Source organism: Miscanthus floridulus, chromosome 15, assembly GCF_019320115.1.
Source record: "Miscanthus floridulus cultivar M001 chromosome 15, ASM1932011v1, whole genome shotgun sequence".
In the NCBI taxonomy this organism is placed as follows: Eukaryota; Viridiplantae; Streptophyta; class Magnoliopsida; order Poales; family Poaceae; genus Miscanthus; species Miscanthus floridulus.
In genome coordinates, this window is record NC_089594.1 from 5471013 (window position 1) to 5492516 (window position 21504).

The following is a 21504-nucleotide window of genomic DNA, read 5'->3' on the forward strand; positions in this document are numbered from 1 at the left end:
AAGAAACATTTGGTTTTCATTCCTTTGTGTTATCCTTGACAAAATTTGTGTTAGCTCTTTTTTTCACTTATGGGCATCTCGACTTTATACACCAAGACGGTACATGACCGTCGTAGCTCCTGGCATTCTGGGTGGTGGCCAGCAAAGATTTTACTGCTACTGGGTTGCTACATGACCCCTATATTGGTACCAGACTACTTTGTCCAACTATACGGTCAGTTGCTCTACTATCTATCTTACAACTTGTAAGCTAAAAATTTCACCACCCGTTGACAATGACATTTTTGCATTGGCTGAAATATTTTCAGGGAAATTTGCACCTTTAGGAGCAGGGTAAGTCACATGAGTTATTCAAGCATTTCTTTTTATTTGTCTTTTTGAGTCACTAACATGTGGTGCTAATTCTATATCTTGTTATTGGAATTGAGCAGGCTATTTCTTATGATTCAGCTCATTAGTGTGATAAGGTACATCACACGGCTGAACTCCAAATGGTGTGGCCAAGCAAATTTTGACAATCAGTAAGTTTTCTTCATATACCTTGCTCAACATGCATGTCCTTTGTTTGATCTTTTTCATCTAACCACCTTGGATTGACTTGCAGTCGCCGTGAAGTGAACGCGGTCTCTAAACTAGCGTACGGTTGCTCTATGGTGTGGATCATACTTATGGTCCTCTTTTTGGTGGATGGTATTTTAAACGCCGCGTTGATTTTCACCACGCTGGTGTTGGTGTACATCATGCCCCTAATCTCATCATTGACCAATGAAATTAAATAAACACTTGCTTATTAGATCATGAGACGTTAAAACGACTAGAGTAAGAATGTGTTCGTGACATATATTGAATATGCATGGTGAATTTGTAACCCATTTTACCCCTAAATTAGGCCAAGGGATTTTACATGGAGCCATTGCTAATGGGGGTATACATTGTATTCCTATGCTGGACGGCAATTAAAAGGCAAAATATTCATTCTTAGTTATGTCGCATGATTGATTTGGCTGCCTATTAGATTGTGTCAGTTTTCTATATGACACAACTCTCTGTCATTTTCTTTGGATATGAAATTTCTCCTCAACAGTGAGCCAGGGACAAGCAACACTGGTTCAAGTGTAAATTGGAAAAGGATGATTGTAAGTACACTCATAATCATGTCAAAGTTCTTATCTTATCTATGGTGACATTTCATTAATATTCCAATATCGCTAGAGTTTTATTGGTGAACTGGGCGGTGTAAGTGTAGCTGCTTTTTCGACGGGCAGTGACTACAAATGTATACAGGTATATATGTTGTTCGCTAGCACTAATTAAATCATCAAATCAATAGAAAAGTTAAATGTTTTTGCGCCATTTAAACTAAATATTGCTTGAATGCTTGCAGTTCAGGAACGTAGTAGAGTCGGAAAATGATGTACCATATGGGTATGGTTTTTTCCATTTTGTCTTTGCTACGGGGTCCATGTATTTTGGCATGCTGTTTCTCGGCTGGGACACACATCATACATTAAGAAAGTAAGTTAAGACAGAAACCTAAGACCATCGATTAAATTGAAGTAGCATGTGTGTTTTTGTTCTTAAATGGCTGCAAGTTTGATATTTTGAATTTCACATTAGGTGGAGCGTGGATGTCGGTTGGACAAGTGCCATTGTCCACTTAGTTAACGAGGGCCTAGCCGTAATATTCTTTGGTAAGTGAGAGATGACTAAAACCATCAACTCTTCTGAACTCATCGCAAGTGTCACCCATAGCATCATGCATGCATAGTTTTGTTTCAGTTGCTTACTTTATCTTCCCAACCAAGAAAAAATATATTACAGTATACTTATTATATATTGACTGATAGATGAATGTTTGTGCCTGCAGTGGTGGTAATCCTTGCTAGGTTTTATGGAATTGGTCGGCTCCAGCAGCTGCTTGGAAATGGAACAGGTGGCCAGCAGCTCGTTGACGGATCATCTCATGCCATAGAGCTAGCGAGATGTAGCAGCGACAACAATGGGCCACCACGAGAATCCCCAGAGCGCGAGGATGATGATGAGTCACCACGAGCACCACGTACCACAGAGCCGGTGGAAACTGAGAGGGACAATGCGCAACCACCTTCATCGTCCTCGACGACGACAGGCCCCCTCCGTTCATCAGAGCCCCAAGCACCTGATGTATTGGGAAGCCAATGGGGCGAAATAACACAACATTGGTGATTGTAATATAAATCCTAGGGAGGCATCATTGTCTTCTGCCCGTTCGAATACTCTCTCTCTCTTTCACTCAAATTGTCTTTTGCCCGTGGGTTTTACCCTCTCATGCATCACCCACACATCGCACCCAGCGCAGCTCAGTGAACAACACACAATTGAAATAGGCAGGAATTGTTCACTCGAGAGACAAATCGTCCGCATCCTAAAGAGGCAAAGATTATCCTCATCCCATATCTGCTACTGCATCTTTCCCCTATATGTGATGTCTTCTCACTTCAATCGTTCCATAACCACCAGCCATCGGGCCTCCCCCTGTCAAGTGTCAACATCTTGTATCCTCAGGCCTGCAACTAAGGGGTGTGGAGAGAACTGAACATGGAGTGTCCATCCGGTACCGTTTAGTTGCAGCCGGGTCAGCTAGAGAAATGATGGAGATGATTCTCAAGCTGGATGCAAAAACACAGCTGACAGTCATCTTGCTGTTGTGGCTCTGGTGGGACGAACACAACAAGCTAATAAGAGAAGAAGGGAGAAGAACTGCGCTGGAGATTGCTTATGTAGCTGCTGCCATGGGGCTGCCAAGTTTCATAAAAGAGAGCAGCCTGGGCTATATTGTCGGTCAGCCGTCAGGCTCAGGCTTGGAACAAGCCGCAGTAAGGAGAATTCAAAATCAACTCAGTTGGGGCCTGCGATCCTACTACTGGTGCGGGGGGATGGGGCTTCATCATTCGAGATGATCAAGGCACGATCGGGAAGGAAGGCTTCTTGCGGGATGCATGCTCTCCACGCAGAGTTGCTGGGATGCCTGCTGGCTGGTTTTAAAGCGGCAATGCAGCTGGGGATGAGTAACATAGTGGTGGAGACTGATGCTCTTTTAGTCAAGCACGCTGTGGAGGGAGACGAGTATAGACTCTCGGCATTGGGTGGGGTTACCACTGAGCTTAATGTCACACTGTCAGAGTTCGTTCATTTTATAATGGAAGTGTGTCCTAGATTATGTAATAAAGTTGCTGATGCGCTATCACGTACATAGATGGATACGGTATCACGTATTGTACTCCACATTTGTACATATGTACATGCATCTTGGCTTGCCGTTTCATCAGTCAAAGCAACATGACGTACATGTACACCAGCAAAGGATCGAGATATTAAACATGCACGGACCTCTGTTAAATGTTTGGCCATGACGACTTTGTTTATTTATACATGCATGCCTGTGCACAAAACATGTCTTTCATCCAAAAATAATCATGGATGCTTGAGCTACCTCATCATATCATATTGCTTTTCATCAACTTAGTATGGTCAACTTAAATTGTAACCATGTATATATGGGCTTTCAAATATTAGAGCCACATATAAAAATGTACCAGCACACGGGCACCACGGCAAATTCTGAAAAGTTAATTGGCAATCGAAAAATATATGCCCGAATTTCATCGCACATTAACGTATTCTCAATCCACCTAAATTACTTTGCATTTCTTCCCAAAGAAATGTTTTGCTTAAAACCCTAGCTACCAAGCCGATTCCTCAAATCCACCAACAAAACACGAAATGAGAGGGGATTTACCTTTGCCAAGTCCGAGCGACCACCAACTAGCTCGGGAGGCCGTTCTGGCTGGGAGGTTAGGCTGGTGGCAGCGGTGCGGCCGCTGGGAGCTTCCAGCCTAGCAAGGGAGGAAGAAAGAAATGAAAGAGGGAGGGAGTGAGGGAGCCGCTATAAGTCGTTGTAGCCGTGCCTGGCGGGTTGGCATGGCAGCGCCGCACCAGTGTTGATGACACAGTAACAGCAGCCATGTCATCGGTCAGTCCGGCTGACCTACCATGGTGGCAGGCTTGCCGCGCCGCCATATATGGTGTGACAACGTGGTTTGACCACACGCCTCAGGCGCGGCCAAACATGTCAGATTGAAAAGAAAACATCATGTTAATAATTTTTAAAACAGTGTTTGAAAAGGTTAAAATAAAAAAACCACATGGACTTGGAGCAACCTGCGTATGCACTAGCTCCCGCAACAGCTTCTCTGGAGGAGATGAAGCTTCCTCGGAGAGCGTCTGCGTGCACTAGCGCTCCTCCGAAGAGGCAGCGGGTATCAGTCCAACACGTCGCTTCGATTGGTCAAAAGAGAGCTTTGGTTGTCATGCAAGCGCTCCACCGGCGATTATTATAGCCACGAACAACCCTCGATTCCATGCTTAATTAGTGGGTAGTGGGACTCGCCTCCACTATCACCTGAGCTAGGGAAGTCTCATGCCCAGGATACTCCGCCTGAGCCCTCTCCACTGAGCTTTGGGTGGGCCCTATTCTTGGTTAATGTTGTTCTGCACACTGACATACATCGTCGAGGGATGACCACCCGACTGAGGACGATGATTCCTCCACCTCCTGATGCCTCAAGAGTTCACCAAGGGAGTGCTTTATTTGATGGAGGATTCTCCGCTCATACAAGAACCTCCTAAGCAACCGATACCTACTAAGTAGTTAGTGCTCCCATTTCAGACCAAGCGTCTGGCGGCACAGAGCCTCTCTTTGGTGACAGCACCCAAGCGAGGTGAATGAAGTGCTAATAATGCCACGTAGTATGGGTATGACCAAGGGGCTAACACCAAGCACATTGGCAAAAAAGGCCAACGAGGAGCTCTTCGACGTTGATCCAAGTGCTGCTTCCAACTTCGAAGTAGCACTATGAGAGCTCTTCCTGGCTTGCGGACTAGGGTCTCGTAACCAGCAGCGGTGACGCAAGGGCACGATTTAGGCCACATCGCTGCCTCTACATCGATTGTTTAGCCCATGAGTAATAGCTTCGCGTGGACTTGAAAACTAGCTAGGGAGGTCCATCTTTCTAACGTAACTCTAGACCATGGCGCCTAAAGCAGGTCGTTTGTATATATAGACTCTTCTACCTTAATGATGATGCGCAAACCTTTTGTGTATTCAAGAAGAAAAGGTCATCACGGGGCTACCCAAAGCATATTCATCTCTGTTCCATTCTATATTTAGTACCAACACAACAACAAGTGGAGAGACAACCACTCGTACATGCATTTTTTTTGCTAATAATGGTCAATAACAATTTTTAGAGTTGGTTAGCAAAATCGATACTATGCCATTGGTTGTAAAAGTTAATTTTAGAGACAATTCAAAAACCATCTGAACAAATTGACTTTCAGGTGCGGTTTGATTAAGACAACCACCCTTAAAAATTGATTTTTAGAGTCGTTTGACTTCAGTCAACCATCTATAAAAACAATTTTTAGTTTTTTTAACAAAATCATTTATAAGTCATAAAAATAATAAATAAAGTTTTAATATTGCCTAACCAACACTCATCGCTGGACTTAATTTTCGTTATTTCTAATAGAGTGCAGCCATCGCGATTCAAACGCACGACCTCTTGCCTCGCACATTCAGCCCCAACAACCACTGCACCAAGTCACTTGTGAGTACTTATAGGATGTCATTTATTTGTGAACAATCTTAAATTGAAAATTTTTCTACTACAAAGGTTTGGATCTTGTCGAGAATTATTACTTTGATATAGAACATCTCTCCATTCAAGGTTACTTAAAAAAGTCAACCGCTTTTAAAAACCGAATTCTAGGGACCTTAACAATCACCTATTTTCAGCTTTGCTTGGTTGCCTTAAAAAATCATTTTTTTTTGTGTGTTCCAGTTAACACAAACAACTCAATAATTTACACTTGTCCCATTCATGAACAAAGGTGAGCGATGTTAACTGCTCAGTTCAAGCTTCGCAAGAGTTTTAGTTAATAATACCATTTCAGTTTATATTGTTTTAACGTAGTATAAAGAGATGAGAGAGCTACAAACTTTGGCATGTCGACCATAAGTTTTTTTTTCTTTACTATGTTCCCTTATTATCTAACAAAATAAAGAGATGAGAGAGCTTCAACTTCGGCGTGTCGACCAGAGAGGCAAGCAGGATTGGCGCATCGCATGCATAGCCTTGGACAACAGCAACATCATATCGATTAATCCCGGCCTGGTGGATTCCTTCCTAAAATACGTGTTCATTTAGCCTACAAAACTCGTATACCCGGAACTGTTCCGCTATACGGCCCGAAATATCGTTGCACAACGCCTGGAATCAAACCGTAGCTCTAGAGTGGAGGAACAGATCACCGCGGAACGCTCGCGACTGCTGCGGCGCTACTCCTCACGACGGCATCGGCGCAAGATCTCTCGTGCCTTCGGATCGGAGGACTCGCGATGGTCGGTATTGCTATGCACGTACCCCTGGGTCAATCCGTCTGGATCTCGATCGGTTCCATTACAACCGAACGAGGCCTTATGGTACGTACGTAGTAGGGGCACACGTCTAGTGCGTGCTGCTGATGGCGGACCGGCCGGCTGGCCATGTCATGTTGTTGCATTGGTGCTTTCCGTCTGATATGATAGACCATTGCCTCATAATTAATCTTGACAATCTTTTTTTTCCCTATAAAGTCACCTCTAAAATAAAGAAGGTTTTGTTTATTTGAGATTTTTGCTTTTGTCCAGAAGCCACAAGCAAACGCTAAAACAAATATGGCCTAAGCTGCTTGCTGGCTGTAAACATCAGCTACCTACAAATTAAAGCAACGGCAAATATGGAGCCATGCACACATGGTCGTCCTCATGCATAATTATGAGACAATGGGTACTTATCAGGACTCAGCAAATTAAGCTAGCTAGCACTCCGACTCTCAGCGCACACGGCAAGGCCACCTCTATCCATGCATCATATCCTTCTCATTTTTACCTCGACTCGATCGTGCACCACGGTTATGGCGTTCCTCCTTCCTTTCTACCGGTGGTATGGTATGGCAAATAACTCCACGTACTCTAGTGCATGCAATGGTACGTACACCAGGCGATTATAGAAAAAGTACTATTCTTGTATTAGAAAAGTAGCATGCATGCTTAGAAAAGTAGGTTAAGATGACTCCAGCGATTAAATTGAAGTGACATGTTTTTGTTCTTGGCTGCAAGTTTTATTTACGGTTTTGCATTTCACATTAGGCAGTGAAGGAGCATGGATTGTCGGTTGCACCAGTACGTTAGTCCATGTCAATCCATATCGCTAACGAGGGGTCTAGCAGTAATATCTTTTGGTAAGTGCGATATGACTACGTACTAAAACTCTCAACCTTTCTGAGCTTGTCGCAAGTGTCAAAAAAAAAAAGTTGGCCAAAACATCATACATCATGTCATTTTAGTACAATTTCTTACTTTATCTTTGCTGCAAAGAAGAAAATTATTAAAACTGATAGATGGATGTTTATTTGTTTCTGCATGCAGTAGCAATAATCATTGCCAGAAGATATGGAATAGGTTGGCTCCCACAGCTCCTAAGGAAAATCTTTGGAATAGGTGGCCAGCAGCATGGCTAGGAGATCTTTGAGATGCAGAATGTTCCTTCTCTTCTTCCTCCTAATTCACCTCTGCCTCCTCCCCTCCAACACCAGCCGGCGACCAGGCCGAGCTGAGGGCTGGCCTCGGGGTGGCGGTGGGGACGGGGCGGCCGGGCGCAGGGGGCCACCGGTGGGGGCCGGCGCGGGGGCAGGAGGGCCGGCTGGGCGCGGGGCGGCCGCCGGTGGAGCCGGGGCGGCCGGGCGCAGTTACAGGGGGCCGCCGGCGGTGGTGGCTGGGGTGGAAGAGAGGGGCCGGCGTGGGGCGCGGGGCGGCCGCCGGTGGGAGCTGAGGTCGGGGGAGGGGCGGCCAGGCGCGGGGCGGTGGGGCGGCCAGCGGCGTGGTGGGCGGGCGGCGAGGTGAGCGGCGGAGGGGGTGCGGAACCGAGCGCGGGCGCGGGCCGGGGGGAAAAAGATAAGGATTTTGGGCTGACCCCGGTTTTTAGGTTTTGGGCCTTTGCCGAAGGCCCAGATCCAGGGCCCTCGGCAAAGATGTTTTTATTTTTTTTAAAAAAAAATCTTTGCCAAGTGCCCCTGGCCCAGCACTCGGCAAAGACAGTCTTTGCCGAGTGCCAAGCTGGCACTCAGCAAATTTTCAATTTTTTTTGTTTTTTTGACCCCAAATTTTTTGTTGGGCCCGCCTACATTGTTTACAACTTCATGTTCAAATTTGGTGCTTTTTCTAATTTTTTTGTTATATTTGGTTGATTAATTTGATTATGTTGAATTTTTATGTATAATTCAAATTTGAACTGCAAGTGCATGGAATATTGTAATCTAGTGCTTCGAAAAATGTTATTCATGGTATTTGGTGTATGTTGAGTCTCTATCCACGAACTCGCATCAAATTTCGCGCATCTTCTTCACGTAACATGACGAGCCACTTGCCGGAAAAGTGTTTTAAAATTATATAAAGTCCATACGAAGTCCGAAAATCACGAAACTTGTCGAGGTGTCATGTTATCGCATGTGTAGGCTGTGGTAAAAAATTAAGAATGTTTCGAGCAAGTTGCGACGTCAGATGCATAAAACCCAGACATGTGGAGATGACGGTACATGACGGTAGAAAGTTGGGCACTACCGGTGGTGGCTAATAAAGATTACCCCCCTTGGCGCAAATTGTTGTAGTATCTACAGTAGCACCATACTATACTATAGACCCAGCAGCTCAGAGTTAGTTTCCCTGCCTAACTTATTTTAAAACTTGCAATACTATAAGTTAGAAATTTAACTACTTGCCGATGCTTTGGTGTTTTGCCTAATTATTTTCAGGTGAAGTTGGGCCCTTTGGAGCAGGTTACCTCATAACTTTTCTAGGCATTTATTCATGTCGTTCCCTTTCAGTCACTAACATATGTTTACATTGTTTTTCGAATCGAACGGGTATTTATTTGGTTATTCAGCCGATAGGTGTAATAAAATACATTACCCAGCAAAAAACTAGTAAAGATGATGCGTGTCAAATTATATAGAAGAATAGTATATTTGCTTTATCCCGTGCCCAATGCAAATCAGTTACCTAAGTGTAGTGATGTTTCTATTTGACAAGCTTGGGTTCATGAATTGAAATTACCTTCAGTTGATTGCAGTCTCTATCTTACCATAGGAGCTAGGCACGCCAATGCTGCAGCAGGGAGTCAGGGAGTCAGGCGTATGTGTACTCGATCTGGTGGCTACGACTTGCCAATGCAATGTGTCTGTCCATGGAATGGCTGCCTGCAGGTTGCCCACTGCACTGCATATATATATACACACATACATGACCGCCGCAGGTGAGACTGGGAGTGGGAGTGGGTGGGTGATGGAGCCGGCAAACGGCTTCTGCCATCCGCAATGCATGCAGGCAGCAGATGCGCACGCAAGACGTGTTCTTGCATTATTGTAACTGCTGGGCGCCGTACCTGAAGATCGGCTGACAAAGATGAGATTGATCGAGAGACACGTTTGGTGCGAATCCGGTGTCACACCTTTGCTACCGACACTCCTAAAACCTATGGAATAAACTACAAGAAATAGTGCTTTACATGACGGACACTTTGGTCACAGACAGTAAAAAATACGCCACGGTTAACTTACCATGACGATTGAAAAATTCATCATGTATCTCACTTCATACATTTGCTATACCTAATTGAGCCGTCGTAGATTGATATTTAGGTTTGTCATAGAATCCATGGAAGTCCATTTAGCCCAGACTAGGCCCGATAGTGTGTGACAAAATTGACTGTCATAGCCGTCTACCACATAGGATGCTATGTAGGATGTTTTTCCATCACAGATTTGATTTGCCATGTAAGCATCATGTGTTCACTAAAATTGTTCTTCACTGATTATATAATGAAAATCACACACATATATATAATAACCCAACAATTTCGTTAACTCAATTTGCAGTATATTTACACAACATGTTCTGGTCATCATAAAACTTAAGAAAACTCAACAATAGGTCCTTGTCAACCTTGACATCTATTACAATAGCATTATGAACAGCATGTGTATAGGCTTTTTTTTTGCTGTATAGTGGCACTCCTTAAAAAAATCCATTGCATCAGGTTCATGGTCTGTGCACTTGCCTCCCTGAAAATGACATATATGCAATAGTAACTCACATGTAAACAAAGTAAACCGTAGCCAAGAAACAAGAGTCAAGTCATGTATAATCAGTTGCCATTTCTACAGACATGACATATATGATATGAGATTGCAGCTTTGTTTTATTCAGTTATAACCACTAGACCACGAAGAAAAAGAACCTATTTTCATGAACACTTAAATGAACCTTACACACAAATCAATCCTTAAATCGCTAATTCTCATCTTTTGCAGGCTATTTGGGATGCATAGCTAGGGAGGACAGGACCTAGTGGGGGCAGAGGTGGGGACGTGGGGTGGATGAGACAGGCTGCTAGGAACATCATATTGAGGTTGGAGCATAAAAAATGTTCATGCCTATGATGATTAATGACACATTTCTTTAGTAAACTTGATTAACACCATCATGATAGCTTTATTAAACACAATAAACATGATAATCAATTTAAATGTTAGTTCTTGTTAATAAATATTTTTTTTGTAAAACTTTTATGAATATGAGTATGTTACAATATTTAGATCACATTTTTAATATACGGGGTAATGATATGACCATCAATTTGAACATTAGTTAATAAATATGTTATAGAAATAAGTACGTGTGTATTTAGACTGATTAGAAGGAAATGAAAAAGAATGATGAAATTAATAGCATGCATGTGATTGATAAGGGCATTTCTTTTTTTCTCCATAAAAGAGTTTACCATAAAAGCCCTTTGACCAAAAAAATTATAACTAAGAAATTAAAGTAAATATTGTAATCCCTTACGTGTTAGCATGTATGTGTGCCAATGTGGATAATTCATAAGATGACTATTTCAAAAGACCATGCAAGGTTTCATGCTATCCATGCATAATTAGGCCTGCATGCCAATTCTGTGGTGTTAGTGATGCCACCCGATTTGTATCTAGACCTCTTCGGTTTACTTGAGAGATAGATCTTTCGGTGCATGTGGCTGATCTTAGACCATTTCCTGCCAAGATTTTTAGTCTACTAGTAACTAACTTTTAGTTGAAGTTCAATAGTCGAACATGTACTGGTTTGGTTGTATCGTATTGTATTTCTATTATTAGTGCTTGAACTCTCTCTATATATATACACACAAAACTTATATGTGCAAAGCATATATTGTAAGCCCTTCACTTCCAACAACATATACCCTACACATCTTAAGTTTAATCATGGATGCACGATATGTTGTTTTGTGTTTCTTCCTAGTACTTGTCTTAAATGGAGATCCTACTTCTGCAGGTTTGTTTTCCCTATATATTCGTCCTTTTTCACCTACTTAATGTATATATTTGATGACGTAATAATGCCCTTTCCGGTTATTCCACCTTGCTTCAATTCTATTCATTCATTTATTGCCCTTTCCAAGAAACTCAATGTTGGATATTTATGCTAATTTGATGGTCATTCTACTATAATGGATATTAAGTGATGGTGGTTATATTTCTTGTAGAAAATTGTTGGCAATTTGTTAAAGTCCATCCATTCTGTTTTAAGGCTATTTGCAAAGCAAATTGTTATTTGGAGAGCAAATCCTAGGGTGTCGATGTGGGAGGATACTTTTGTTCAGGACATGCAATTCATGGCTTGTGCATTTGTCAATTTTGCAAACATTAGTTATGTCAGAGTAGAAGCGAAGATACTCGCTTATATGGTAGAATCTATTGTAAGAAGTCATGTCTGAATAATTATAGTGTAATGCTAACTAGTTAGCTTTCTTCTACGATAGATGCTACTAGTTAACTAGTTGTCATTTTTTTCTAGATTTACCATCTTTGTTTGCTATGGTGGTTCCCTCAAGGAATAGTACTTGCTTTTAGTAACCAGACATTTTAATAGTACATTGTGTTCCCCTCTTTATGAAGTTTTTAAGCCTTTTTGGGCTTGTTGCTTTTTGTTTGTCTGGCCTTTATTAGACATGTGATGAGCTTGCGGCGACATTAATTTATTTGAAATTAATGTGTGTGATTTTCCTCCTTTGAGCTAGAGGAATTTGTATATTTTGATATGTTCACCAAAATTCCTAGCTTCAACAATATACTTCATCCGTTCCAAATTATAAGTTGTTTTAACTTTTTGTGTACTTTACAAAATCTATGTACCAAAAAGTTAAAGCGACTTATAATTCGTAGACAATTTGGGCATTGTGGTCTCGTAGACGTGGTCTTGTGAGTTGTAACAACTGCCCCAAGCGTACGTTAAGATCGGCTGACAAGGATAAGATTAAGGCATGTCTGGTGTGTACCGTGTACACGTACGTACGTGCGTGCAGCCCTGCTGCTTGGTAGTGTGATCATTACTGAATGGAGTTGCGATCGATTGGCCCCAAGCACAAGCAGCTAGCAGTACTGCTGTGTCAGGCTGAAAACTGAATGGATTATTCGTCCGTGTTTCCGTTTATCCTGAATTTTATCGCGCTGTTCAGTAGGTTATTGTAAGTTCGTTCTAGCCAACTCATGGTCTTCACAAGCTAGCTGTTTTAGTAAATAGCTGAAATCAAAAGAGCAACTCAACATACAGAGTCAAATAACCATCACAGGGCTACTGGATTCATCAATGTGAGTCCCATTCTACACTGGGGCCAACATTTTTTTTTTCCGAAGAACACTAGGGCCAACGCATCCTTGCGCCAAAGAAACTTGATGCCAAGCACATGTGGGACTTCCCCCGGATTATCTTGAGCATCCACAGCGTTAATTTCCGCGAAGTAGGCTAAGCGATATGTTTATTTTCTGCAAGAAGTTTTACTTAGAGCAGTTCAACCCTCGCCTTGGGCATCTTGATCTTTTCACCTTCCATTTTGTGTTCCACTTCCAGCTGTCAGAAGTTGTATCATTTATAAAACGACTCCAACATAATTTGCAGCCACATCAGTCATTCATGATTCGCTATAAATATGTACTTAATTATCTTCGAATATCTGGTCAGATTAGGAACACAATGTATACTCCACCTGGCACCATGTAAAACCCCTTACCTAATTTAGATAAGTGCCCGGGTCACAAATTCACAACCCAATTTCAGTATTTTGCTCGTTATTTTTTTTCCAATTCTTCTATATGCGATTACCTTGGGCATTAGTGATATTAGAAGAATGAGGTATCAGTACTATAGCAGCAGTGTGGTGCCAATGAACATGATTTTTTTTTTTTTTGGACAGCAGCACACGTACCACAAGCTCATAAATATGGTCGCTACAATAGAAGCATGGTACATTAAGATGCAGACTATGACCACCTCTGGCTCTAATGAACTTCATCTCAACCAAGCTGCTTGTCAGATTGAAACAAAACTATGGTTATTGGACAGGATAAAGCAAATATAATGTTCAATATTCGTCAAGCATCATCTATCTTTAGTTTAACTGGGTGATGTGTCTGATTACACTTATGAGTAGAACAAAAAATAAATACCCTGTTCAATTCGAAATACAAGGAAACCATGTATCGGTAAAAAAACAAATTGAACGGGTATTTATTTGTTTATTCAACTCATAAGTGTGATCCAATACATTACCCAGCAAAACTAGTAAAGATGGTGCGTGGCAAATATATAGAACAGTGTATTTGCTTTATATCCTGCGCAATGCAAACCTGTTGCTCTAGAGTCTCCATCTTAACCGTAGGAGCTACCTAGGCATGCAAATGCTGCAGCTTATCGATCTGGTATGGTAGCTACGACTTACCAATGCAATGTGTCCATGGAATGGCTGCCTGCCGGTTGCCCACTGCACCGCATATATATACACATAGATGCATGCCTGCTGCAGGTGAGAGTGTGAGTGGGTGATGGGGCTGGCAAACGACTTCTGCCATCTGCAATGCAAGCGGCAGGTGCGCACGCACAAGACGTGTTCTTGCATTATTGTAACTGCCGGCCAGCGTGAAGATCGTCTGACAAGTGACAAAGATGAGATTGGTAGAGACACCCCAACACAAATTAAAGCACCTAGCGGAAGCAGTGTTGTTGGGTAAGTCTGAAACTGAAGTCGCCTTTGCAGTTTCAGAGGTGTGTTCTGAATGAGAATCGAGAAGGCCGCAAGTTTTCAGAGTGTGTTCTGAACGATTATGCAGTAGATTGTGATAGTCTGGAACTAAAAGAGCAAAGCAGAACACACAGTCAAATAACCATCACAGTGCTACTGGATATCCATCAATCGAGTGCCGTTCTACACTAGTTCAGTACCAACTCTGTCACATCCGGTGTTGCTGCATCATCGACCCAGTCAACACAAACAGCTCAATGTTTTACAGTTCTCCGAGATTCAGAAACTGAGAGGAGGAAGACCTCCATCATGTCTACTGTTGTCAGTTCAGGCTAAGCAAGAGCCTTCTCAGTACTAAATTAAGTTTTTGCCTAATATCAGTTTACTGCTCACTTGGTTGTCAGAAGTTACAACATCTCGCCATGTCAATACTGTTGTAGGCAGTTACAGTCAGAGAACAATTGCTGAGCAGTAGCATCTCTTGCCAATCGACTTCAACCCCGTAGTCACCCAACCACACCCTTCCTTGTAGCGTTCCACCTGACAGATCGCCATTACACCAATGCTAAACTGTTAGCCACCATGCTTACTTGACAATTATTGTATACAGAAAAAAATACGACAATGACCAAAACAGCATACTTAAGGAAACCAAAGAATTCATGTTCACTTGTTCAGATAAAATGCACTAGCCACTGACATGACAACAAACTGGTATATGTAGTAGGGACAGAAAAGCAAAATAATAAAAACAAGTGCTTAAGGACCCAAGAATATGTACTCATCTCAAATGCAGTACACTTCCATGCCGAGACTGGTATGATAACAAACAACATATGCAGTTGATGTAGGCAGACCCTTGACAAAAGCCAGTCCAGTGACTGCCTCACTAGTCACTATCAAGCCCTGGCAGCTAAATACAAGGTTTTGGATGTATGATTCTTGGTTCCAGCTTATAGTTTGAGTTATCGACAGTCAAATGGGAATGGTAAGAAATTTATCAGTTGGCATAACTACTTACCACATCCAAGATTGTATCTGCTTCACCTTTCACCCCACCAAAGATGAATATTGAACCACCAAGCACAGCTGAAGAATGGTATCCTCTGGTGTAGTTCATGGGTTCAACCATCATCCATGACGGCATCCTTGGCTCGTACACCTCAACAGTAGCCACCATTGCTTTAGCCCCGGTGTCGTATCCACCAATCGAGAATCTGGAAGAAAATACAAAGGCAAATTACGTTAACAAAGGATAGTATACACCCTGATGCGCACCCGCGTTTCATTTGCTGGGCACACGTTATATAGCATTTTTTTCAAAAGGAACATCCTACATATCTTCAGTTCATTGTTTCAACATATAAAGAAAGAGTTACATGACTTACATCTTCTCATCAAGCACTGTAAGTGTATGACAGCCCCTTCCTGCACTCATCTTTGGCAGCATTTTCCAGTTAGGCTCCCGAGGATCAAGTCTTTCAGCAGAGCTGCCAATACACATCACAAAGTTAGCAAATAGTTTTCTTGCTGTTCCTCTCACTTCAAATACCACTGCCATTATAGCAATAGAGAATAGGATAATGAACATTTATGAAATAATTCAGTTTATTTAGATTTGCACTAAACCATAGGCCATCACAGGTTTAACTAATTGTTTTGAGATGTTTGGAGGTTTTATGAGCTGTTGTATTTCCACCAGATCAAAACTAAACCAATCAAGTACTAAGTACAGGCAGGAAAAGTACAGCACCTCAGATATTGAACACCATTGAAGCCACCAACAGCATAAATCACACCATTTAGTGCTACACCAGCTAGAGCAAAGCGCTGAAGAACAGTGTGACAAAGTCAGTCAAGCTAAAGAGTTTATCATATTATGTGGATATTTGTGTCAGAAGCAAATATTTTCCCAAAAAGGACAGCACATGAAATTGAAGTGGAACCAGGAACTGTTTTTCTTCACACAGTTTTTCATGAGTAAATGGTTATTATTTCTCAAGCTGTTTGTCTTAGGCATATTTATGCATTTTCTACTAAGTGATTCAGTAATGTATGAGAAGAAAAGCTTTCACATTCTAGAACAAATGAATTGTAGAAACTGATACCTTTTCCAGCATAGGTTGATTCTTTATCCACTTTCCATGCACAGGATCAAACATCTCAACATCAGAGAAACACTCGGTTCCATCTCCACCACCAAATGCATAGATTCTCCCATTGACACTAACCCCAGCAAGGCTCCCCTTTTCACGAGTCAACGATGGGCATGTGGACCAATCATCACGGCTTCGGTCATAACAGTCAACTTCATCCAAAAGATAAATGCAGAATTAGGACAGAGATTGAAATACGAGAGCTCAAGAGGGAACTAAAAATAGAAGCCAAGTAGTAACCTGTATCAAACCAGCAAGCACCATCACCACCACCAAGAACAAATATCTTGCCCTCTAGTGCAACAGTTGAGGTATATGACTTGCCAACAGCCATTGGTTTGAGGGGTGTTAGCACGTCCAATGAAGGGGAAAAAGAGTCTAGTGATGGCACAAATGAGCAACAATCAAAACCACCAACTAGATAAATGACATCTTCTGAACCCAAACATTGTTCTACAAACTGGTTAAGTGAATCGTCTAGGGTCAAAGGATCTATTTTAGAATTCAATGTCTTAACTGTTCCCTTTAGTTCAACAATTCTTTTCAGTAACCTCTCATTCACCCCTTGTAAATGTTTGACTTCTTTGTTGGACCAAGCCTGCATTTTGAACATAAATTAGATTTAACCACCAAAACTTTTTTGCCAGCACATTAGATGTTTTTCCTATACTTCGGGCTTGTATACTTTTTCTCTACTTCCATATTGAAAGGGTGAGGTTGAACAATCGATCATAGAGGATCCTAGCTGAAAGATTGATTAGAAACTAAGCAGATGCGAGACTGATTTATAAGCATAATGGAAAAATCTTTTCATTTCATCCTGCCTTAATTCTTCCATTTCTTTAGGTAGCCGTGAACCAAAAACACTACAATCTTATGCATTCTCCGTATTAGTGCCACATAACAAATTTAGCCATTCTAGAGTGCAAATTTAGCTATTCCAATCCTACATAAATGCAGTCTAGTATCAGTAATAATAATATAAAAAAATTACTCAACATAATGTCACTTGCTTTATTCTCTTGGTTCCTAGATTGTCATGCTAAGTTATCAACACATATATTCAAAGTGCAATTTCTGGTTTATTTTTTTGCATATAAATTTCCATAAATTTAAGATTACATGGTTTAGTATAACAGATGCAAGGCTGCTAATGAGGTTATAGCATAAAGAAGAGACCTGCTTCTGCTCCATGACCTCTATTCGTCCAGATAACTCTTTAACTACATCAATCAGCTGCAAACAAAAATTAGTGTGAGAAATTGTGCAATAGATAGACAAAAACTAAGCATGTTAGCTAGACTGAATGAACTGAAGCACGAAACAAGGATGATAAGATGGAATTCAGATATCAGTTGAGTTCAAAGTTAAAACCTTGGCTTCTGTGCACGGTTCAGAGTCCAATAACTGCACCAGCAAATTAGAATGCCCCAAGGACAGCTTATCAACTTCAGACTCTAAGGTTTCTGGCAAAATAGAGTTCCCATCCAGAATTGCACATTTGACCTCTTGGGCATACTTGCAGCTATATGCATCATTATCTTCGGTTTCAGTAGTGTTGCCATAAAAACCAGTTTGCCACTGCTGACCAGGAAAAGTCATGCGCCCTTGTAACACCTGATCAAAGCTCGGCATTTTTCCCTGCTCATTAGGGTACTGCTGTTGTTGCACTGGAACCACCCTATCTGATAGTGCATAGTTCTCCCTCTCTGGTGATGTGCGTTGACAATCCAGTTCATCGAAACCACCAGAAGATTCATTACCTGAGCTTGAATGTTCTGCATCCACATCTCTTGTCCCAACTTCCTCAAGATTGTTCTTCTTCACTATGTCTGCATATGACTTTACAACCTTTTCTGATTTGAGGAGATTGTTCCCCTCAAACTCTAGTGCCCATCCAGGTGACAGCACTAATTCTCTCCCATGCTCATCAGCTGGTGCTGCGGCAGGGGGCATCCAGAAATTATTGGGGGGAGAAGGAGAAGGAGTAAACATATCCATCAAAACACGTGTTTGAGCATGATCCAATTCAAACTTGAAAAAATGGAGCTTCTGGCCAGGGACACCGGGTGTGTTCTGATAGTAATTGGCTACAATAGCATTTCTGAACTGATTCTCAGCAAGCGGGAAACACCACACCCTTACCCGCATTGCAACCTACACAAATAAAAGGGCATGAATATAGAAGCCATTTTATTGAGAGTGAAAAAGAAGATGACATTCAAAGTACAAACACCAGGGCTTGTACCTGGGCAGGATAGCTTGTTTTGCCCTTGCTATCATGTGACCATGCATTTGATTCAGGACAGAACTTTCCATTCCCTGCAGCTTCATAAATACCATACAATCTTCGATCATCATAGTTGAAGAGGAAGAGAGGTAGTCCTTCCTTAATGTTTCGCACATACGAAATATGTCCTTTTGGCAATCCTGAAACATGACACAAATGGTAACCAAGTCACTGGATCACTCAACAATTTGATATACTTTGGGAAGCATGGAATGATATACCCCTCTTACAGGAAAAAGAAAACAAATGAATTAAAGGGGTAGCTCAGTTTTGTAAATACAAAGCTTAGAGAAGAGTTGTGATCAAGAGAGATCAAGAGCATACCAAAAAGTTGCCGTGAGTGACACTCTTGAATGGTATTGTTTGTGCAACCAAATATCACAGCTCCAAGGTCTTGTGGTTGGAGGTTTCTTGTGGGAATGGACAGGTTTGTTGGTCTTGTATTTTTTACAACCTGGCTCCACGAGGATTTGCTCGTCACCATTGTACTGATACTAGCAAGATGAGAAACAAAAGAAGAGGAATAAATATACTGCACTACCCAGTTGCATGTTTGATGCATGAGGCAAGAAAAGGCAATGTTCTTCAGGAATCACAACTAGTTATTTTCTATAAACATGAAAGCAAAGATGAAACGACAGTAATGCAAATACAGATACTACAATTTGGTATTATCACATCATTTGACTCAGCTTATTGTACACTACAGTTCAAGAAAACTCTCACTTGCTGCACATTATATTTTCAGACTTGTTTTCTCTGATTCATCGCAACAGAGAAGAAGGCAACATAATTAGGTACATATACATATCAATATCAAAGTGAGCAGATGACCCTTGCTGAGACTTTATTTTTCATATCATGGTGCACAAATGTGTTTGAAGTGGCCAATTTTGCACAAGTTACTAATAATGCAAACTGAATTTCAATGATGAGTAGTATGCAAGTGCAGCTACGTTACAAGTTCAGTGTCTCAGGTTAAGCTTGGTATTTTGGTAACAAACTCCAACAGATGCGACTGCCCCTGGGCCCTGGTTCCTGAGTGTTGATATGTACTAGCACATGGAGATGAAGCTCCAGTCACTGAACTCGTAGTTGGAATGGAGTACCAAATGATGTGCAGCAGTTCAATCAATAAATAATGTCTCAGTACAATGCCCAGTCCTCCCACACAAAAGAAATTGCAGTGGGACCACAGGGCAAAAATTAATGAAGGAACTTCTCAAGTTGTACATGATTGAAGGCACCAGTAATTGGGTATGACACATGCGAAATCAATGAAGTGGAATACGGGAGAGACCTAAATGGCTGGCCCCTTGATGTTCATACTAGAAGCAACAACAATTATATTACTCAGGGGGGTGAAAAGAAATTCCCCCTGACCCGCAGACAAAACTCTGTTCTTTTTGAGCGAAACAAAACCCTGTTCTATTCACGAATCTTTCGGGATCAATGCCCTTGCCCTGCATAGATTGCTGAATGCTACATTGCGTTATCAGCTAGGAGTATGAGGGAAATCCTACCCTCGATCGAATCATCAGCGCACGCACACGAACCAATCGAATCATCAAGCAAAACCACTACTTTTTTTCTAGGAGTACTAAAGGGTGAAGTAGCTCAACTCAAATCCATCCAAGAAGAAGCAGAATACAACCAGAACAGAAAAGGGAGATTATCTCGTGCGGACTATTCCTAGACGAAAGGCACAAGCTTTATGGTGTTCTGCTGGTCGGCGGATCAAGCAAGCGAGCATGAAAGTGGGGGGAGCAAAGGGAAAGGAAATGCTAGCGGTTGGGGTTTCGTGGTACGGCCCGTACCTTGGAATCCCTTTGCTTTGCTTGGAGTGGAGCCGTGGAGTGCCAAGCCCCACTGCCGCACTTGTTCCAGGATGGAAGAAGACGGAAGGCGGCGATCGCACTCGGACGCGCTGCAGCGAAACCCTCGCCCACGCCGATCGAAGTGGTTCTTGCTCGCACCGCACCAACAGGGCGTGGATGGAGTGAACTGCTCTGCCTTTGCGCCTCTGGCCTGGCCTCTGATGAGCCTGCGCGGTGAGCAGAGAAGGAAAGGGAGCAGTGATTGAGGAGGATGAAAGGTGAATGTAAAGGTGGTGGTGGGTAGAAAAAGCAAATGCTGTTTTTACTCCTCCGTCTCGTCCGTCCTCCCCGCGTAATGCGTGTCAGTATCTTTGTACTCGTACAGTATGTGTACTCCGTACATGTGTATTTACAGCAAGAAACAAGCAGCCAGTAGAGAAGGATGCCTGGCCCACCCGACAGAGGCACAAGCACAGTGTAGTGTAGTTGTGGTTTTCCGTAATTACAGGCAAAGATTTTTTTTTTTTTTTGAGAAATATTACAGGCGAAGGAAGGAACCAGTTTCTTCTGTTACATGAAACGGTGCCTCTGTCATCCGTAACTGAGGCCCGAGGAGCCACACCCACACCCATTGGGCCACTGCTGGTATCGTATGGGCTACATATATACAGCCCGGTGTCTGCCCACTCAGGCCCCCTTTGATCTAACTTGAAAGCAGGATAGGAAAAAGGTAGGGATAGAAAAAGTGGAGGAATATTATATTATATTAAACTCTATATAGCTTCTAGAATCCGCGCAAGAAGAATGGTTTGCTGGTTTGCCTACTGTTAGTTACTGTTCACCAATCTCCTGCTACCACGTGGACTCGTGCGTGTGTATGCATCGGTTTCACCTCTCCCGATTAATTTAATTGAGGCCTGCTGCTGCACGGCTTCACCCTCGCTCTCTCTGTCAACAGAAAAAATAATAAGGAAAGAAAAACTCCTCAGCTGGCAGCGCACCTCGCCGCCTCCGTCCGTGCTTCTTCTTCC

At 42.2% G+C, this 21504-nt stretch overlaps 2 protein-coding genes and 2 long non-coding RNA genes across 4 annotated transcripts; 3 read left to right on the forward strand and 1 right to left on the reverse strand.

The window, feature by feature from the left end:
- Nucleotides 1-307: 307 nt before the first annotated feature.
- On the forward strand, nucleotides 308-889 carry LOC136509576 (uncharacterized). The gene is made up of 3 exons (XR_010772379.1): nucleotides 308-333; nucleotides 432-521; nucleotides 605-889. It is a non-coding gene; the product is annotated as an uncharacterized lncRNA (long non-coding RNA).
- A 175-nt stretch (nucleotides 890-1064) lies between these two features.
- Nucleotides 1065-4065, forward strand: LOC136506884 (uncharacterized). Its single transcript, XM_066501776.1, has 5 exons — nucleotides 1065-1136; nucleotides 1213-1284; nucleotides 1385-1515; nucleotides 1618-1691; nucleotides 1868-4065. The coding sequence occupies exons 1-5, from the start codon at nucleotides 1065-1067 to the stop codon at nucleotides 2203-2205; spliced, it is 687 nt and encodes a 228-aa protein (XP_066357873.1). The 3' UTR covers nucleotides 2206-4065.
- Nucleotides 4066-11345: 7280 nt separating this feature from the next.
- Nucleotides 11346-12120, forward strand: LOC136506530 (uncharacterized). Its single transcript, XR_010771635.1, has 2 exons — nucleotides 11346-11467; nucleotides 11679-12120. It is a non-coding gene; the product is annotated as an uncharacterized lncRNA (long non-coding RNA).
- A 2229-nt stretch (nucleotides 12121-14349) lies between these two features.
- LOC136509090 (uncharacterized) lies at nucleotides 14350-20631 on the reverse strand. The gene is made up of 11 exons (XM_066503892.1): nucleotides 20474-20631; nucleotides 18981-19150; nucleotides 18615-18796; nucleotides 17741-18523; nucleotides 17546-17602; nucleotides 16607-16964; nucleotides 16319-16518; nucleotides 15964-16040; nucleotides 15599-15700; nucleotides 15232-15427; nucleotides 14350-14750 (listed from the first exon to the last, which is right to left on the reverse strand). The coding sequence occupies exons 2-11, from the start codon at nucleotides 19138-19140 to the stop codon at nucleotides 14661-14663; spliced, it is 2205 nt and encodes a 734-aa protein (XP_066359989.1). The 5' UTR covers nucleotides 19141-19150; nucleotides 20474-20631; the 3' UTR covers nucleotides 14350-14660.
- Between the last annotated feature and the right edge of the window lie 873 nt (nucleotides 20632-21504).

What these genes read in the sequence shown, in the direction of transcription:
- LOC136509090 (XM_066503892.1), bottom strand. Translation starts at nt 19,140, where the DNA reads ATGGTGACGAGCAAATCCTCGTGGAGCCAGGTTGTAAAAAATACAAGA. An exon ending in AAACAAGCTATCCTGCCCAG is followed by an intron (nt 18,524 to 18,614) that starts GTACAAGCCCTG and finishes TTATTTGTGTAG; the next exon opens with GTTGCAATGCGGGTAAGGGT. An exon ending in ATCAACCTATGCTGGAAAAG is followed by an intron (nt 16,041 to 16,318) that starts GTATCAGTTTCT and finishes ACTGTTCTTCAG; the next exon opens with CGCTTTGCTCTAGCTGGTGT.
- LOC136506884 (XM_066501776.1), top strand. Translation starts at nt 1,065, where the DNA reads ATGAAATTTCTCCTCAACAGTGAGCCAGGGACAAGCAACACTGGTTCA. An exon ending in ACACATCATACATTAAGAAA is followed by an intron (nt 1,516 to 1,617) that starts GTAAGTTAAGAC and finishes ATTTCACATTAG; the next exon opens with GTGGAGCGTGGATGTCGGTT. An exon ending in CCTAGCCGTAATATTCTTTG is followed by an intron (nt 1,692 to 1,867) that starts GTAAGTGAGAGA and finishes TTGTGCCTGCAG; the next exon opens with TGGTGGTAATCCTTGCTAGG.